General features: G+C 43.8%; 1 protein-coding gene across 5 annotated transcripts in view; it reads right to left on the reverse strand.

The window, feature by feature from the left end:
* LOC115468906 (vitamin D 25-hydroxylase) overlaps positions 1–20,514 on the reverse strand; it is a 32,131-nt gene extending 11,617 nt beyond the window's left edge. The window contains exons 1-3 of one of the 5 annotated variants that reach the window (XM_030201045.1): positions 20,445–20,514; positions 11,551–11,692; positions 612–1,244 (exon numbers count right to left, since the gene is read on the reverse strand). In XM_030201045.1, the coding sequence (XP_030056905.1) occupies positions 612–1,244; positions 11,551–11,692; positions 20,445–20,453 (784 nt within the window). In that variant the 5' untranslated portion in view covers positions 20,454–20,514. Of the gene's footprint in view, positions 1–611; positions 1,245–11,550; positions 11,693–19,594; positions 19,810–19,899; positions 19,964–20,444 lie in introns of those variants that run through there. The other 4 variants (XM_030201047.1, XM_030201043.1, XM_030201046.1 and 1 more) reach the window with 4 other exon arrangements.
* Between the last annotated feature and the right edge of the window lie 460 nt (positions 20,515–20,974).

Below are 20,974 nucleotides of genomic sequence, written 5' to 3' on the forward strand. Positions count from 1 at the left end.
CTCTGGCTCCAGCTGACCTGGGAATAGAATGGATATCTTTCCCATGGCAGCATACGTTTGCCACTGAGTGACTGTCTCTGTATATTAGGAGAATTAGTGTACATAAGTATCACGGTTTTAGGAAGCTCAAATGTTTTCTCCTTTCCCCCATGGGCTGGTACTTTCACAAAGGCCATGTGAGCTATTGCATATTTAAAGAACTCACCCAGCAAAACCTGGGCACTATACAGTGCTGCTTAACATGAATTGCCTCCGAAAAAGTTATTTGATAAATTATGTGCTGCCTGAATGAACAGGGTCTAGAAATACCCTTTAATACCCATTACAGATGTAGGCATTCAAAGCTCAAAAATCCAGCTGCCTGCAAACACAAAATTTTGCTAACTCATGAGTGCAAATCTCTCAAGTGCTATCACTGTTCCACATTAAGAAGAGAGACAAAGGGAGACCGTACGGCTTGTTTCCTTCAATATTTTTACTAAATAATGTGTTAATAGTCTTCCTTAAATCCAATCACCAATAAAATAAATTAGAGAGTTTATGCTGTTTATCTGAGAAAATGCTGCACATGTTATGCTCAAGCCATTATGGCACAGCACATTATTCCTTACCTTGGATGTTGGGATACAGTGCCATGAACAAAACAGCCCATCTTAGAACATTGGTTGTAGTCTCTGTTCCGGCTATGATGAGTTCTCCAACAGAAAAAATTAAATTTTCAGTTGAAAAGCTCGCCCCTGGATCACTTTTGTTCTGCTCCATCTCATCCAGGTATACATCTATGTAGTGGCGAGGGAAGTGGGGTGTCCTGTTTTCAGAGAAACGCTTGATGATGCTCAGCAAGAAATTGTACACTTCGTCCGCATTCCTGAAGAGCTGCTTATGTTTCCCGAAAGGGAGAATGCCAATCATTGGGAAGGAATTATACAGGAACACCCAGGCACTTGTGGCAAGTTCAACGTTTTCACTGAATATTTCAATCATGTGCTGAAAATCAGTGTCGTCATATCTAAAACGCTCCCCAAATAAGATCAGATTAGAAACATTAGACACAGCATTGGTTATCAAGTGCTTTGGGTCAAATGGCTTGCCTTTGTATGTATCAATGGCATCCAGAAAAAACATGCACTCTTCTGATATTTTGTCGTCAAAGGACTTTTGCCCATATCCAAAAGTCCGAAAGCTGCTGGTGGCTAAACGGCGGTGCTCTGTCCAACATCGTCCATACTTTGCATTCAGCAAGCCTGAAAATACCAAATTTTTGAAAATTTAAATGCTTACCCATGGTTCATGGTTTAATACAGCAGTCCCAAAATCTGTCTTACTGACCCCACAGTCAGTTGCTTTTTCAGAATATCCACAATGAACACTTCTGGCTTCACACAGGTACAGACAAATAGCCAACTACAAAACAAGTTCCTGTGTGAACCCAGAGATGATTGGAATTATCAATGGCCCAATGTTGCTTGAGGTAAGAGTGATATAATTATTGAATTGTCTTAGTGTTGAACGTTTGAACTGTTCCTATTTTTGACCTATGATGGAATGATTTAATCCTACTACTTTTGGGGTTCTTAAGTGCTCTGAGGTCTTTTTTTCTCCACTTTTGATAGTAGGTTCTGACATCTATTGATTCTGACTAGTAAGCCAGCCTATGAACATTATTATAAGAAACATTTTGGGTTTATGATATTCTGAATATATATTTCTTCCTCCTGTGGTGATTGGTCTTTAGCTATTTGGCAATTCCTCCTCACCCTGTGTGTTAAAGCTCAGGCTGATGGTTCTTTGGCTGTCGGGAGGATTGCTTTCTTAAGACTACAGCTGTTTCTTTGCTGCTGGCTTTTGCCCTAAGTCAGCGGTTCTCAACCCAGTCCTTGGGGCACACCTAGCCAGTTGGGTTTGTAGGACATCCACAATGAATATGCATGAGATAGATTTACATGCCAGTCTGGCTAATGGTACAGCTCTGTGCACTATTATGATGTCTGCAGTGCTTCCAGGGTTACTTATTAATGTTACTTTGGAAAGGCTAGTTAAGCAAAACTGGCATTAAATTATAATAATTTCAAGCTACTTACCTACATCTCAACCTATTCACCCACTTCTCTTTCCCATCATACCATATTGAAAGCAGATTAACAAGCCAGTTTAAAGATCTTATGAGACGTGCTATCCAGTACCCTTTCTGTACAGTTAATACTTTCTGTTCATTTAATAATAAAGAAGGTAAGGAAAATTTGAGGACTTCTTGAACCATCAACTTTTAGAATGGTAGTCCAGAGTCTGGTATTGGGTCAGTTAGATTACTGCAATGTAGAGTATTTGGTATGTTTGAAGTTTTTATTAAAAAAAAAAATATTACAGACAATCCAAAATGTGGTGGTCCAGATGATATTTTCTGCCCATAAAGGGGCGAGAATGAGGCCTTTGTTGATAAATATTATATTGGTTGCCTGTAGAGGCTTGTATACAGTTCAAATTATGTACAATGGTCTTTAACATTCTTTATGGTAGAGCTGCGTCATACATATTGGATTTAATAGGCTTCCCAAGTACGTATAAGTCTATGATTGCAGTTCCCCAGTCCCGGGGAATTGGTTTTAAAAGTGTTTTCTGCCAGTTTTACATATTTAGCAGCTCATACTTTGAATGCATTTTGAGTTCAGGTTAGGTCTCTCACTGCTTATACTTTGTTTTGTAAGCTTTGGAAAGCTTTGCTTTTTAGAAAACAATTATGTTGATGATTGTTGTTCGAGGGTGAGTTTTTGTAATTCTTCAGGGATTGCCTGAATTTCTCCTAACTGTAATCCACATGGAACTAGCAGTTAGTGTGGAATATAAGAACATTTGTATAACCAACCAAGCAGACTGATGAGAAAAATATTGTGAAGTTTGGTTCTTTTCTTACCTTAGAAACCACCGGGGGGCAGCACCCTCCAAACAGAACACTAAAAGGTTCTTACCCCTCTTGAGATAGATGAGTGGTATGGAGGATATTCACACGGCGACACCCTTACAAAGATTCTGACAAACAGAGACCAGGAAAGTGCCCAAGCTCTTAGGTGCTGGAAGTTTTTAAGACTGCACTTACAGAGGCTTTCTGAGCTATTTTTTTGGTACTTAACTTCACCCATACCACAGTGTGCTTGAGGTGGATTACTTTTATTTCTTTTTTTCATTTCTGGGACAATTGATCCATAACAGGGTTTGATGCTGCCAGTCCAGAAATGGCATTAACACAGGAGTTCTGATGAACACTGGAGTATCTATACATGCTGTTTGAACTTTTTATTTTATATGTTGCAAATAGTAGCCAACAAGACTTACTGCCTTCTCCTTATGACAAAGCTTAAGGAAGTTGGTAACATTACTGAATGTATGATGTTTGGAAGCAAGCTCCAGCTCACAACAGAGGAAGGAGATTGTGAGGCACATCATCTTTGCTATAAAAGGTTAAGGGCCCCTTTTACAAAGCGGCAGTAAGCCCAACCTGGGCTTACCGCTCACTAACAAGGAAGTACCACTGGGCTACCGCAACAGCCCACCAGTACTTCCCACCCCTAGCACGTGCCATATCTGGCGCTAAAAAAATATTTTGATTTTTATAGTGCCGGTGTGTACCCGGCAGTAATCGGGCAATGGGTAGGGGTAAGGGGCTCCCCCCCCCCCCTTGAAATGGCCACACAGCAAGTGCTTCACTTGCCACATAGCTATTTCCTTAAAAAAAAAAAGACCTACCTTTTACTCGCTGCGGTAAAAGGGGGCCTTGGCATGCATCAAAAACACGCCGGCGCAGGCTCCCTTTTGCCTCAGCTTGGTAAAAGTTGGTAAAAGGGGCCCTTGGAACTTAGATACTAAATCAACAAGGCAGAGGTGGAGCATAACCACATATTTTTATACTGCGCCTATTTTCATAACCCTTTGACAATTCAGATGGGAAACTGTTGACATTTAGGGGGAAATTCTATAAATCGTGTTCAAAAGTAGGCATCAGAAAAGATCAACTGTAAGCGTGATTTTATAAAAAGTGCGTGCCCTTTATAAAATTACCCTTGGCGCTGATTCCTGCGCATGAACTTTGGGTGCCAGATTTATGCCTGCTGAAACCTGGTGTAAATGCTGGTGCACAAGTTGGGTTCACTGACCCCCTCTTCTATAAGTATATATGCAATTTCTTTTGGAATGCCCTTGACACACCCATGCCCCTCCCATGGATAGCCTTTTCAGATGCATACTATGGATTTTTAGAGGCCCTACCTTACAGAATAGTGTGCAGTCAGATAAGTGTGCAAATTCTAATGGGTGCCAATTGTCGATAATTGGTTGTTCGCACCAAATTATTGACAGTTCAGAGCTCATTAGCCAATTAAGTTGCGTGCGCACCGCTGGAGCATGTGCAAATTTGGGCACCCAAATGTGAATACTGTATATAAAATACAGGGGTTACTGTCTAATGTGTCATACCCCTCTGCTGTGCTTATTCAAATCTATGGACTGAGCACAGCTTGTGCTGAAACCAGCAGCTGGGCGACATGGCTAGGATTGAGGAAGGGTACACAACAGGGGCATAACCACGGGTGAACTGTATTCATCCCAGGTCCACCCAGCAGCAGTTGGCCTGGCCCGTTTTCAATGGAAGAACTTAGGAAGTCAGTCGAACAGAAAACCAGTCACTGTCAGTCCCTCCTTTGCTGCCACCACTGCAGCAGCAAAGTCATCCTTTGAAGGCAGCTGCGGACCCTCCGAGCTGCGCATGTCAACTGACGAGTCTACAGCATCCAAAGATCTGTAGCTGTCACCCATTCCTCAGACTGCAGTGCAAGACCTCCCAGCCGCATGCCTGCTAACAGCTCTGCAGCATCCCAACTCTTGCCCCTTAGGACACAAACTTCCTGTTTCTGACATACAGAAACAGGAAGTTTGTGGCCTATGGGCAGGAGTCAGGATGCTGCAGAGCTGTTAGCAGGCATGCAGCTGGTCCTACGCTGCAGTCTGAGGAATGGATGACATCTCCCCACTGCTCATCGGGTGATCTGGTGACAAGCACTAATGAAGGTCCAGCAGAGCTGCAGGGAAAGGAGCTGTTGCAGTGAACATGAAGATCTCGAAGAGAGCTGAAGGGAAAGTGGGGTGGCGAGGTGGGTGGCTGGGCAGGCAGGAAATATTATCATGTAAGGGCATCAGGGTAGTAGGAAATAAGGATATAGGAGGGTAGAGAAATAAAGAGGATATGCTTGATGTGGGGGGAAGAGGATGTAGAGAAAGAATAGTAGACCTGAAGCAAGGAATGGGAGAGAATTTTACACACAGGGAGGGGGACTGGACAGAGTGAGGGCATGCTAGCAGGTAGAATTCTGGCCACAGGGAGGGACAGGTTAGAGAGAGGGGGCGCTAGGTATGAGGGAAGGAATAGGGGAGAGTCTGGCTAAGGGAGGGACAGGTCACAGAGAGGGGGTGCTGGGCATGAGGGAGATCCTCGCCACAGGGACGGCAAGGCCACAGGAGATGCTGGGCATGAGGGAAGGAATAGGGGAGATTATGGACACATAGAAGGATAAGGGCAGGACCCGGGGAGGAAACAGATGCTGGATACAGGGGAAGATAAGGACAAGGACACAGAAGGGAGATGGATGTTGGAAATGTCAAATGGACAGGAGATCTTGGAAACTAATTAAATTCAAGCAGGAGACAGCAATAGGCAAAATTCTTCTCCTTCAATTTGACATGTCCAGTGCGTTCGACATGGTTAACCATAACATATTGCTAAGACTCCTAGATTATTTAGGAATTGGTGGTAACACTCTCAACTGGATCAAGGGCTTTCTAACCACTAGAACATACCAAGTGAAATCAAGCACAAAAATATCGTCACCCTGGAAACCAGACTGCAGAGTACCGCAAGGATCACCACTATCACCAATCCTTTGCAACCTCATGATGGTCCCACTAGCCAATGCCTTATCCACCCAAGGCCTTAATCCATTTATTTACGCTGATGACGCTACACTATACATCCCCTACAACTATGATTTAGCAGAAATCAATGCAATCAAGCTCAGCTTAAACATCATGAACTCATGGGCAAACGCATTCCAACTAAAACTCAATACAGAAAACACACATTGTCTCATCCCAATACAACACATACAAACCCACAAACATTAACACCCCAGAATACACCCTCCCTATCTCAGACAGCCTGAAAATTCTCGGAGTAACAATCGACCGAAACCTCTCACTAGAGACCCAAGCTAAAGTCACCATAAAGAAAATGTTTCTCTCAATGTGGAAACTAAAACGGGTGAAACCATTCTTCCCGAGGGAAATATTTCGCAATCTGGTACAGTCAATGGTACTAAGCCACACAGACTACTGTAACGGAATCTATGCGGGTTGCAAAGAACAAATTATAAAGAAACTTCAGACCACCCAAAACACAGCAGCAAGGCTTATATTTGGAAAAACGCGTTTTGACAGCGCCAAACCACTCCAAGAAAAACTGCACTGGCTTCCAATTAAGGAACGTATCACTTTCATAATCTGCACGACAGTTGATAAAATCATTTATGGCGAGGCACCGGGATACATGACAGACGTCATCGACCTGCCACTCAGAAACACCATAAAATCAGCACGATCATACCTAAACCTCCACTACCCAAGTAGCAAAGGACTCAAATACAAATCCACTTATGCATCCAGCTTTTCCTATCTGAGCGCACAACTGTGGAACGCACTACCAAAAGCAATAAAAACTACACTTGACCACTTGAACTTCCGGAAAGCACTAAAAACAGATCTGTTCAGAAGGGCATACCCCTCCGACCCAACATAAAAAACCTGGACATTTGCGACACAACGTAACCAAAGACCTTAATTAACATATCCTAACTCTTCCTCTCTAAGTTCTCCCCAATTGTCTTTACCATACATGTACCTCATTCTACCATATCACTTTGATATTGTTCACACCGGAATCGGTTAACGCTGTTTACGGTACTATGTAAGCCACATTGAGCCTGCAAAGAGGTGGGAAAATGTGGGATACAAATGCAACAAATAAATAAATAAAAGAGTTAAGAGAAGACAGAGGAACATAGAAACCAGAGCCTGAGAAAGTAATTAGAAAAATTAAATGACCAGATAACAAAGGTATAAAGAAGAATTTTATTTTCTATTTAGTGATTGGAATATGTCAGTTTTAGAAATGTATAGAACTGGTGTTAGACATGGCTAGGACCCAAGACAGGAATTTGGGAGGAAACCTCAAAGCCTGTTAACAGGCTGTGCCTTCTTCAGCCTCAGGTAGGCATAGGCCTGGGGACCCAGAGGAAATCCCTGGTTGCAGCTACCGCCCAAGTATGGCCCAGACATCTACTACTACTACTACTACTTATCATTTCTATAGCGCTACTAGACGTACGCAGCGCTGTACACTTGAACATGAAGAGACAGTCCCTGCTCGACAGAGCTTACAATCTAATTAGGACAGACAAACAGGACAAATAAGGGATAAGGACAAAGAGTAACAAGATTCCTACTACTTAACATTTCTAAAGCGCTACTAGGGTTACGCAGCGCTGTACAGTTTATATTTTTTACAGCACCAAGTGGAATATTTTGGGGGGTTTTTAGGTAGTATACTGCATGCAAGAGTCTGGTTTCTTGGGGTTTCAGCTGAATTTTTATCTACGTATTTCAGTTTGTTTATGGTCACTGAGTTTGTATTTGGTGAGGGTATCTCTGCGTTCTGTGTGTTTATTGTGCTGCCTCTCCCTAGGTATGGTCCTCGTTATATGAGTTTTGGAAGTTAAAATGGTATATTTGCTCTAGGTCCTGAGTGAAATTTTGTACAGTTTTGCATTAATTTACAATATGCCTTGTACTGACTGAGTCTGTTGCTGTTATTGGGATTGTATTAGAAACAAATATTTTGTGTACAACATGTTTTATGGGGAAATGTCTTAGCTCTGCTGTACACCAGTTTTTGGGAGAGAGGCCAAGTAGATCTGTGAATACAAAATATGTTTGGATTTAATTGAGGAAGAATATCTGCCCTCCAAAGGGAAAACAACACTCATTCCATCTCACATAAGTACATAAGCACCGCCATACTGGGAAAAGACCAAGGGTCCATCAAGCCCAGCATCCTGTCTCCAACAGCAGCCAATCCAGGCTTCAAGAACTCAGCAACCCCCCCCCCCCCCCCAAAAAAAAAAAAAAAAAACAACAATAATGTTCAATGGACTTTTCCCTCAGGAATCTGTCCAAACCCCCTTTAAATTCCGTCAGGCCAGCTGCTGTCACTACATTCTCCGGCAGCGAGTTCCAGAGTCTAACTACACGCTGAGTAAAGAAAAACTTTCTCCTATTTGTTTTAAATCTACCATATTCTAGCTTCATCTAGTGTCCCCTGGTTTTGTTGTTGTTTGAAAGTGTAAACAAACACTTCACATCTGTCCGCTCTACTCCGCTCATTATCTTGTAGACTTCTATCATATCACCCCTCAGCCGCCTTTTCTCCAAGCTGAAGAACCCTAACCTTTTCAGCCTTTCCTCATAGAGAAGTCGTTCCATTCCCTTTATCATTTTCGTCGCCCTTCTCTGCACCTTTTCTAATTCCTTTATATCTTTTTTGAGATGCGGCGATCAGAATTGGACACAATACTCGAGGTGCGGTCGCACCATGGAGCGAGACAACGGCATTATAACATCCTCGTGTTTGTTTTCCATCCCTTTCCTAATAATACTCAACATTCTGTGCGCTTTCTTAGCCATGGTAGCACACTGGGCAGACATTTTTAAAGTCTTATCCACGATGACTCACAGATCCCTTTCTAGGTCCGTAACTCCTAACGCGGAACCTTCCATGACATAGCTGTAATTCGGGTTCCTCTTACCCACATGCATCACTTTGCACTTGTCAACATTGAACTTCATCTGCCACTTGGACGCCCAATCCCCCAGTCTTGCGAGGTCCTCCTGTAATCTTTCACACTCCTCCTGCGACTTGACAACCCTAAATAATTTTGTGTCATCTGCGAATTTAATTACCTCACTAGTTACTCCCATCTCTAGGTCATTTATAACTATGTTAAAAAGCAGCGGTCCCAAAACAGACCCCTGCGGGACCCTACTAACTACCCTTCTCCACTGAGAATACTGACCATTCAACCCTACTCTTTGCTTCCTATCTTTCAACCAGCTCTTAATCCATAGTAATACCCTACCTCCGATCCCATGACTCTCCAGTTTCCTCAGGAGCCTTTCATGAGGCAGTTTGTCAAACGCCTTTTGAAAATCCAGATACACAATATCCACTGGCTCCCCATTGTCCACATGTTTGTTCACCCCCTCAAAAAAAATGCAGTAGATTGGTGAGGCAAGACTTCCCTTCACTAAATCCATGCTGACTTTGTCTCATCAGCCCATGTTTTTGTACGTGCTCTGTAATTTTATTCTTGATAACAGCCTCTACCATTTTGCCTGGTACCAACATCAGACTCACCGGTCTATAATTTCCCGGATCTCCTCTGGAACCCTTTTTAAAAATCGGCATAACACTGGCTACCCTCCAGTCTTCCGGTACCACACTCGATTTTAGGGATAGATTGCATATTACTAACAGTAGCTCTACAAGTTCATTTTTCAGTTCTATTAATACTCTGGGATGAATACCATCAGGTCCCGGCGATTTACTACTCTTCAGTTTGCAGAACTGACCCATTACATCCTCCAAGTTTACAGAGAATTCGTTTAGTTTCTCCGACTCGCCCTCTTCAAATATGTTTTCCGGCACCGGTGTCCCTCCCAAATCCTCCTCAGTGAAGACCGAAGCAAAGAATTCATTTAATTTCTCCGCTACGGCTCGGTCTTCCCTGATCACCCCTTTAACACCATTTTCGTCCAGCGGCCCAACTGATTCTTTAGCCGGCTTCCTGCTTTTAATGTATCTAAAAACATTTTTACTATGTACTGTATTTTCGCTTCTTACGCTAACTTTTTTTTCAAAGTCCTTTTTTGCCCTCCTTATCTCCGCTTTGCATTTGGCTTGGCATTCCTTATGTTTTATCTTGTTACTTTCAGTCGGTTCTCTTCTCCACTTTCTGAATGATTCTTTTTTGGTTCTAATGACTTCCTTTACCTTACTGTTTAGCCACACCGGCTGACGTTTGGTCTTTTTTCCCCTTTTTCTAATACACGGAATATATTTGTCCTGTACCTCCAGGATGGTGTTTTTAAACAGCATCCACGACTGATGCAAGTTTTTTACCCTGCAAGTTGCACCTTTCAGTCTTTTTCTCACTGTTTTCTCATTTTGTCGTAATCACCTTTTCTAAAGTTAAACGCAAGTGTATTTGATTTCCTAAGTTCACTTACTTCAATGCCAATATCAAAACTGATATTATGATCACTGTTCTCAAGCGGCCCTCACACCGTTACCCCCCGCACCAGATCATGAGCTCCAGTAATGACTACGTCTAGTATTTTTCCTTCTCTTGTGGGCTTCTGAACCAGCTGTTCCATGAAGCCATCCTTGATTTCATCAAGAAATTTCACCTCCCTAGCGTGTACCGATGTTACATTAACCAAGTCTATATGTGGATAATAGAAATCACCCATTAATATTACATTGCCCAATTTATTCGCTTCCCTAATTTCCTTTGACATTGCTGCGTCCGTCTGCTCGTCCTGGCCAGGCGGACGGTAGTACACTCCTATCACCATCCTTTTCCCCCTTTCACATGGAATTTCAATCCACAAAGATTCCAATAGGGCTTTTGACTCCTGCAATATTTGCAGCCTATCCGAGTCAAGGTTCTGATTTACATACAGTGCTACCCCTACCCATAATGAGGAGTTAATACATTTTGCGTTTTGGAAGGCAGATAAGTATGTTGAGGGACTATGGAGAGAGCTGTGTCTCACTGGGGGTTAAAGAGAGCAACCTTTCGTACAAACCCCTCCCAGCCCTCAATTTGGCCTGCAGATGCTCAATCCTGTACTGCTACCCTCATTCTTGGGAGCAGAACGGGGTGCAGCAAGGGGCAGAACAGTAGTGGAGCAGGCCAGTGGCAAATGTCAAGTTTTTAACTTTCAAAAACTTGGCAACTCTAGGTGTACCCAAGCCCCATCAGCGAAAGGCAGCTGCAGCCCACTGAACCCTCCATCAAAAACCTGTGGCAGTCAGTGGTGCTGCTCCAAACTGCTGACACTGGCATCATGGGCACACTCAATTCTCATGCCTGTTCAATTCATGCATGAGAACTGAGTGTGCCTGGGATGCTGATGTCAGTGGCTCAGAGCACTGCCTTTGACTGCTGCACATTTCTAAACATGGGTTGGTGGGTTCTGAATGTCTTTAGTTGGCAAGGCTGGGAATCTCCACTAGCTAAGGTATTTAATTTTTGAAGTTCGGGGGTGGAGGAGGAAAGAGGAAATGCATGCCCACCCAACTTTGGCCCACCCAAAAATTGCCTTTTGGTTACACCATTGGCACACAAGCAAAAGTGATGGAAAATGTTGGATTGAGGGCACATCACATACCTCCCATTTTTGTCATCTTCTCAAACAGCGGAAGAGAGGGCCTGTCTGCAAAGACATCACTCTGATGGACCAGACACTCCTTCACAACATCATAGCCATTGAGAACCACAGCTGATATTCCACCAAGATCCAGGCTAAATATCTGAAGTGGGGTAAAGATGTTAACATGTAAATACGAGATATTAAAAAAACGTGTGTGACAGAGGAGCATAATTGAACGGTGCCGGCGAAATCGATGGTCGGAGCAAGTGGCAGGGAGCGGGGCAACACAGACCCCCACACCCGACAAACATCAACACCCCGTGTTCCCTCATGCACCTCCCACCGACTTCCACACTCCGCCCTCCCTCTGATTTCAACACCCCCCCCGGGTTACGGCCCCCTGGACCCCCCTTCAGCTACGCTGTCAACCCCCCCCCCCCCCGAAAACAGTCCCCCAACCCCCGTCATGTTCTGGCCTCCGCGGCGTTCCTTCCTCAATGATCTTCTGTTCAAGTTACTTTACGTGCGTCTGACGTCAGACGCACACACAGAAACTTGAACAGATCATTGAGGAAGCAACGCCGCGAAGGCCAGAACATGACTTCAGCTGACGGGGGTTGGGGTCCCCCATCAGCACAGGTACTCGACGGCAGCAGGGGACGGTTTTCGGCAAGAAGGGGGATCGACAGGGTCGCGGAAGGGGGGGTACAGGGGTCCGTAACGCGGGGGGGGGGGTTACAAATGGAGGGAGGAGTCAGGAACTCGGTGGGAGGGGCGTGAGGGGGCCTTGAACTGGATGGGTGGCAGGCCAGGGAGGCTGGGAGGGGACAGAGCGACACAGCGAGGGAAGGTGGGGGATTGCCTTGCTAGCGCCTGTTTCCTTGCCTTAAGAAACGGGCCTTTTTTTACTAGTATCCTATATAATAAAACGCACTTCCAACGTTCTGAAGCTGAGAAAGTGAAGCCTTGAAGCATTCGTGCTCTCTTTAAAGCTGTATCTATCTCCTGAAGTGACGTCAGCGTACTTCCGGGTACGTCACACGCAGCACTGACCAACCACAGGTGGGAGGGCGGGTGCACGGCAGCGATTGGCTCTACCGTTCAGTGGCCGTGCCCGCTGAGCTATGCATGGCAGCGGAGGTTGGGCGGTTGGCGGAGGGGCAGAGATTTGGGCGGTGTGGTGCTGTAAGGGGAAGGAGAATCACTGGGTGGCTGGAGGGGAGGCAGGGGAGAGAGCAGAATCACTGGGTGCCCGGAGGGGAGGCAGGGGACATAGGAGAATCGCTGGCTGGCTGGAGGGGGGCAGGGGAGAGAGGAGATTCGCTGGGTGGCTGGAGGGGGGACAGAGACACACTCACACCCAGCAGTCTCACCCTCTGCCACACACACTCGCACATTCACTCTCTCTCTCTTACACACAGTCAATCTCAATCTCAAACATACACACTCCGAGGAAAACTTTGCTAGTGCCTGTTTCATGTGTGTGAGAAATGGGCTTGTTTTACTAGTGTATATATATATATATTTATTTTATTTATTTATAACATTTGTATCCCACATTTTCCCACCTATTTGCAGGCTCAATGTGGCTTACATAATTCCGCAAGTGGTGATTACCAGTTCCGGATAGGAGAAATACATAGTTGGGACAAAGGGACAGATTAGGTTAGGTTACAAGAGGAAAGTTCGTCCTATGATAAGAGCTAAAGGTAATAGGTTAAACTTCAATCATGACAAAAAATAGCTTGAACAATTAGGATCATTAAACTGGAAATCAAGATAATTAGCAAAACAGTTGAGATATAGAGAATACATGTTGTTTTGTTAATTTGAATTTATGAGGAGTTATTGTATGCTTTCTTAAATAAATAAGTTTTCAATAGTTTACGGAAGGTCATGATGTCGTGTGTTATTTTTATGGATTTTGGTAATTCATTCCAAATTTGCGTGTGTGTGTATATATATATATATATACACACACATACATACATACATACACACACAGTGCAATCCACTTAAGTGCAAGGTCTGGGACCAAAGAAATGCATGCAGTTAACCAGAGCGTGCACTTAACCATTCTGACCCAAAGAAGCTTGACATCTGATAAACATATGTACAGTACTGTTTATTATTATACGTACAGTATACAGTCTCAGTTAACTGACATTAGGCTGGCTTGAAGTAATCAGTTATAGTCCTCTGTACACTTTTAGGTCTGGGAGTTCCATAGACTACATATGCCAGGCGGTAAAAACTGTCATAGCACTGACATCCAGTGACCTCCAGATAGGCCTGCACGGTGTTGAGACTCTTCAGAGCTCTTGCAAAAGTGACAGGAGGAGGTTGTTGAATTTCATCAGCATGTGCCTCGCTGCTCATTTCTTCAGCTGTTCCATCATCAGCCCTTGTTGCCTGCATATAGGAGCATATCTCAACATCAGTGCTGTCTTCAGCTGTTTCTAGATCGTAATCAACAGCTATGTAACGATGGAACTCCTCTTCAATAAAACCAGCTGAGATGTCAATAACCTCTTCATCTGATGCGTTTGCAACAGCTGCACCTGTTTTGTCCCTCTCCACATCCTTAACAAAGCTTGCCCGCTTGTAGCAGTTCATAATGGTTGCCTGTGTAACATGATTCCAGGCTTATTTATGCATATGTAGGGAATCCAACAGTGATAGATTACGAGCCAGTTCAACAGCACGTTTATCCTTCCCAGTCTGGTCATCCATAACGCTCATCAGATGACGTAGCACAAGAGCCCGATAATGTTTTTTGAAATTGGCTAGTGTTTGGTGGCAGGAAGACCACCTTGACGTTAGACAGCCTGACATCATCCCTGTGTGCAGCACAGTTATCACAAAGCATCAAAATCTGACGCTTTTGTGCCCGCATTCTAGTGTCTAACTTCTTTAGCCACTGCTTCCAAATTTCCCCAGTCATCCATGAATTTGCGTTAGCCTCGTATGACACAGGAAGTCGCTTAACTTTCTTGAAGCAACGGGGCTGTTTGCTCTTTCCAATGACGAGGGATTCCAACTTCTCACTCCCATCCATATTGCAGCGAAGGAGGATTGTCAGTCGGTCCTTCAATGTTTTACCTCCAGTAGTTTCAGCATGTTTGAATGCAAGTGTTCCATCAGGAATCGCTCGCCAGTAGAGACCATTTTCGTCAGCATTGAAAATGTCACGAGGTGCAAACTCGTTCAAGATGGTAGGAAGAACTGAAACAACCCAATTTTCAGCATCAATGTCATCAGCATCTTGTTTCTCACCATGCTGTTTCTTGAATTTTATGTTGTTCCTCTCCTTCCATCTTTCCAACCATCCAACAGTGGCTTTGAATTCAGTCAGTCCAAGACTTTCTGCTAGCTGGTTAGCTTTCTCCATAAGCAGTGAACCATTGACAGGAAACTGTCTGCTCCTGACTCGAGAAAACCACCGAAGAAGAGCATCTTCTACTTCCTCAGCTTTTCCTGCCCGTTTTCATTTCCGTTGTGGATTTGTATTGTTTTGCCAGTCTTCCAGAAGCTGGTCTTTCTGCTTCAAAACACATGAAATTTGACTGGGATTGACGCCATATTCTTTAGCAATAGATGCTTGACTTTGTTTGTTTTCTAATTTTTTAAGAACTTCTATTCGTTTAGCCAGTGTTAAAGTCTTACAGTTCTGCTGCAATGATGACCCCAGTGTACGCCCTAACAACATTCTTTCACTTATTCTGCCTGTGGCAGTTAAAGAGGCAATAAATTTGAAATCTCGTTGGTTGTCACGCGCCAATCGGCTTCCATATTACATGCGTGCGCTTATGCGGAGTCTTTCCTGCAGAGGAGCGGTCTTGAACCATGCACATAAGTGAATCTTGCACTTATCAGTGGTGCGCTAAAAAAAAGTTTGTCCCCATAGAAATTAATGGTGCCAAAAATGGGACTGAAGTACGGCATGCAGGTAAACAGAGCATGCTCTCATCTGACGTGCACTTAATGGAGTGCACTGTATATATATATATATGCACAATAAAACAGTAAGACAGTCATCATCTCAGATAATGCTTATGTGATTTTGGAAGGGGGAGCTTCCAAAAACACATAAGCATTATCTGAGATGAGGTGTCTTACTGCTAGAAAGTGTAAGTTAAAGATAGATATAATCATTGAATTGGTGCTTTATCACATAAAATGAACTTTTCAATTCAATTCATTTCTTGTATACCGCTAATATCCCCTTTCCAGGGTTCAGTGCGGTTTACATTCTAGGTGAGACAAAAGCAGATAGTGTTAGTGTGAGGTATGAGAAACAGAGACCATTGATGTAATAACTGAGACTAAAAACATTACAGGAAAGGATAATGGAAGTAGAAGTCATGAAGCAGTCTTATACGGTCTGTGCACTGAAGAGGACAGTACAAATAAAAAAGTAGCACATATGAATTTATCATCTTGGGCAGAGTGGATGGACCGTGCAGGTCTTTTTCTGCCGTCATCTACTATGTTTACTATGTTCCATAATTTGACTCCAAGTACGGGGATTTGAGAGCTGAAAATCTTCTGATTTTGGATTGTCTTTTGAAATGGTGATGCTAGCGTTAGTTGTTATTTCAGTCTGTTAGACCGGACCAGATGTAGCGAAGCGGTCATAGCAGTTCGGAGGTGAAGTCCTGTAAGATTTGAAAAACTAAACAAGCAGCTTTGAACCTTAGTCTTTCTGCTATGGGAAGCCAGTGTAGTTTGTTTAGATGAGTTGACTCCTGACCTGACCATTGTAAATGTATTTCAGTGGTATAAAACATGTTTTTTATTGAAACCACAGAAAGGTGGTATATCAAGTCCCAGTCTCTTTCCATTTAACATCTACAAAATAATACTCCATCATTTTACTTCTGTTTATCACCTATCAGTGATCTTTTTTTTTTTTTGCTCTCAAATGACATCACAACTTGCTAAGAACACTGACAAAAATCTTCAAAATCTGGCCAGTACTAAAATGCGACATAGCTAGCTCTAAGCAAGACTGCACTTCATGAATCTGCCACAGGTCGTATTTCTGTATGACTATTATACTACTACTACTTATCATTTCTATAGCGCTACTAGACATACACAGCGCTGTACACTTGAACATGAAGAGACAGTCCCTGCTCGACAGAGCTTACAATCTAATTAGGACAGACAAACAGGACAAACAAGAGATAAGGGAATATTAAAGTGAGGATGATAAAATAAAGGTTAGGAGTTAAAAGCAGCACTTATGTGGTCCTTGAGTGGAGGAGTAGTCTAGTGGTTAGTACAGTGGCCTGACAGCCAGAGGAACTGGGTTTGATTCCCACTGCAGCAACATGTGACTCTGGGTAAGTCACTTAACTCTCTATTGCCTCAGGTACAAAATAAGTACCTCTATATATTATGCAAACTGCTTTGATTGTAACCACAGAAAGTTGGTATATCAAATCTCATCCCCTTCTGCCATGTCTATGGCTAGTGTAAATGGGAACACTTAAATGCTGCAGCTGCATGCACAAATGGGAGTATTATATAAAGCACGCATTAAATTAATAAGAATGACCGTGCCCCTCCCCATGGAAACACCCCCTTTGCAGTTACGCATGAGGATGTTTAGGTGCCCAGTTATAGAATAGTGCCTACATGCACTTATGTGCGTATCTGCCATTTACCCCTGTTTTGGTGCTCAACTACCATTATTTCTCATCTGTACGCCTATAGTTGGGTTCCTAAATGGCACTCAAGATAGGATGCCTTATAAAGCATTACCCTCATGGTGCATATATGTTTGTACTAGTAAAAAAGGCCCGTTTCTGGAACGAATGAAACGGGCGCTAGCAAGGTTTTCCTGGGAGTGTGTATGTTTGAGAGAGAGAGCCAGAGTGAATGTGCGGGTGTGTTTACCTATGTCAGAGGAGGGCGGGCCCAGGAAGAAAGAAGGGACGTCTGAGGAGGCCTTCTGACTCGCCGATCAGCTGTTCTTGCCCGTGCAGCAGAGGTGAGAGGCGCTGCACGGGCCGGTAAGGCAAAGGGGGGGGGGGTCGTTGGACGGGAGGAGCGGCAGCCACGACCAAAGGGGGGAGGGCGGCGGGGGCGGGGCACGGGACCGGAGCATGGCAGGAGGCGGAGCTAGTGTGGGAGAATACAGGAAGGAAGGAGGGCAGGCCCAGGGCTGCTAAAATTGGAGATTTTTCGTGCGGGTGGGGGGGGGGGGGGCAAGGCGTCCATACGGGACGCTCATGACGAGTGCCTTTGCCCCCTCCCGAAACACACGTGTTTGTGGGGTTTTTTTTTTGTTTTGACAGCTGGGCCTTTGTGGCATGCGCAGAGCAGCCAGCATAACGCTTGGGCTGCTCTGCGCATGCTTTAGGCGCTGATTAACGACGGGTTTAACGATTCTGCGATACATCCTACTTTGCAATACCGATCTGAACATTTCTGGAGTGTTTTTGTAGTGCATGCCTCGTTTTTTAAAAATCATTAAGCACTTTTACGATTCTTATTTTTTAACGTTTGGTTGATGCATCTGGGCCTCAGTCTTTTAAAACTCTCCTATGTACCCTGTATGCTAATGCCCAGCATTGAGACTGTTTTCCTGTCCCAAATTTGCAAGTCTTTCAGTCATTCACAACTCCCCCCCCCCCTTCTCCAGTTTAACACTTTTGTTTCCTTCAGTCTTTTAAAACTCTCCTATCTACCCTGTGTCCTAATGGCCAGCATTCAGATTGCTTTCCTTTCCCAAATGTTCATGTCTTTCAGTGGTTCAGAACTCCCCCCTCCCCCCATTTAACACTTTCGGTTCCTTCAGTCTTTTAAAACTCTCCTACCATATCAACCCTGTGTCCTAATAGCCAGCACTCAGATTGTTTTGCTTTGTCAAATTGTCTGTCACTGATGTCAGTGCGTGCCTGCCTAGCAGACCACTTCCGGCAGGCACATCCTGTTGGAGGTGAGAATTATATAGGATTTGTTCTTACCCTGCAAAATTGAACCAGTTCAGCACTCTGACTACTAGTCTCAGGACTGGGTGTTCCATGAAAGGTCATCAGCAGCTCTACCAAAATATCTGGCAAGTTACTGAAGAATAAATTATCAATTTGCTGTTTTCCTAGGCATATCAAGGAGAGGAGTGTGGTAGCCGTGTTAGTCCACTCTTAAGGTTATCAATAGAAATCAAACAAAATAAAACATGGAAAAGAAAATAAGATGATACCTTTTTTATTGGACATAACTTAATACATTTCTTGATTAGCTTTCAAAGGTTGCCCTTCTTCCTCAGATCGGAAATAAGCAAATGTGCTAGCTGACAGTGTATATAAGTGTATATAAGAAAGGACTTAACAAGGATCTGGGGTTCCTAGCCCATTATAAACCATAAAGCTGTATGTCTCTGTTGATCACCCTCCCCTCACCTAGCCACACCCATCCTGTTAGAATATCAATGATATGCTTTGATGTCCCCATGCATACCTCCTACCCACCCCCATCCTCCCACCCTGTCAGACTGTCATAGTAATGCTTGAATGTTTTCACTTATATACACTGTCAGCTAGCTGCTTATTTCCGATCTGAGGAAGAAGGACAACCTTTGAAAGCTAATCAAGAAATGTATTAAGTTATGTCCAATAAAAAAAGGTATCATCTTATTTTCTTTTCCATGTTTTATTTCTATTGATAACCTAGGCATATCAAAAAGTTTATTGTATAAAAGTGCTCACCACAGGCATGTAGCAACAACGAAAGGAGCTTTAGGAGAGTTACCTATTGCATGTTTGTGTACATTCCGTTAACAACTGTACTTCTAGTTAAATAGTTAACGATGTGTGAACGAAGTCCTCCATGGGTACAGCTAAGTATCTATTGCGCTCCAAAGTACTACCAACTCTTCCGCTCGACACACTTTGTAACAGCTGTATGGAGTAAAAATAACTTTAGTGCCATAGAAGTTTAATTCAGTGATCGTATAAGATTTGTGTCGTCTTAGCTTTTTAGCAATGCCTCGTTGCATAACGTCATCTGCTAAGGAGCTGTTGCCACCATATTCCCAAGCCGCATCAAATACCTGGCCATGGATCTTACTTTGCTTCTTCATGTAGACATGCGGCTCAGACGCCAGTGCCAGGATATTGCCAACAAGGGGTAAGCCGGTCGGTCCCGGGGGAAAGCCCTTGGGGTGCCTCTGCTTCAGCAGTTGCAAGACCATTATAAAGAAAAGTAGCAGCAGAGCGCAGCAGCCCAGCGCCGCACACGCCTGCCCCACAGTCCACATCCCTCTGCTCCGTCTGCACCCCACGGGCGCTCCCCCACCACACACTCCGACCAGTCTCTATTTGATCGCCCCCACTGTAAGACCCTCGTGTGAATTACCTACGCCAGCGCGCTTCCTGAACAGCTCTCATTGATCGCCAAAGCATGGTGTCACCCACTGCGGCTGCTGATTGGTGAAGCTGCCGGTCAGTTCCACGCCCCTGGTAGCATTTTGACGCAGCAGGAGTAAGGTGGGCGGGGTTTGAGGTGTGGGCGGGAAGCGAGTTTCGCGAGAATCTGACGCCGGCTGAAAGCAACTGTACTGTGAACCAGATATACTAACTAGTTTTCCCCCGTCCTCTGAAAATTGGAAGCTTGCTGTAAGAGCAAAGGTTTGACAAAGTGCCCAGCTTCCAGGCCCTTTCTGCAGTGTAAATATACGTCAGGTTTCGCTGTCCAAAAAGGGAGATTTTAGGCCACTCTGATTTCTAACAACCTAATCAATTGACTCATTTCAAATGTTTATGTCTACCTGCTATACCACCTTTGGAAAACATACACCAAAAAAAGTGTATAATTTATTGCAAAGAGAAGCTAGAAAAGAACACCCAGTAATCAAGAGGACAGGGATAGTAAAGAGATGAAAAGAAAAACAAGGCGCCTACCAACTCCATCTCCCATGACTCCGCATACCCGCAGCTCCTTTCGCCAGAAAAAGCGACCTCAAAAAGTGAGTCTTCAAGCCAAGGCCTCTGATTTATTTTAAGAGGAGTTGCTTTGCATAGCAGATGGAAGGAAGTTCCACAAGAAAGGTGCCAAGTAGAAGAAGGCTGATAAACAGGTTGAATCAAGATGAGTGTGGGTCACGTCTTATCCAAAGATTTTCACATTGGGAATGAAATATTTCTCAAGGGTATATATAGGGAAAGATAGAAAGGAAACATTATATGGAACAAATTATGGCAATTAAGAGTATTTTGAAACGAATTGTGGAAGACACTGGTAGCCAATCAGGTAAAAGATCAAAAATTTGGATTACTGAACAGTGCATAGGTGTATAAATTTGTGTGTGTTTTTAAAACATTTTCATTTTGTTATATATTATAGTTTCTCCTATTCATCATAATTCTAAATTATTTAGAACAGCAGGCTGAAAACCAGAAAAACAAAGGTTCAAATCCAGTTTCTCCTACTG

The sequence above is a fragment of the Microcaecilia unicolor genome, chromosome 4 (assembly GCF_901765095.1).
Source record: "Microcaecilia unicolor chromosome 4, aMicUni1.1, whole genome shotgun sequence".
Taxonomy (NCBI): Eukaryota; Metazoa; Chordata; class Amphibia; order Gymnophiona; family Siphonopidae; genus Microcaecilia; species Microcaecilia unicolor.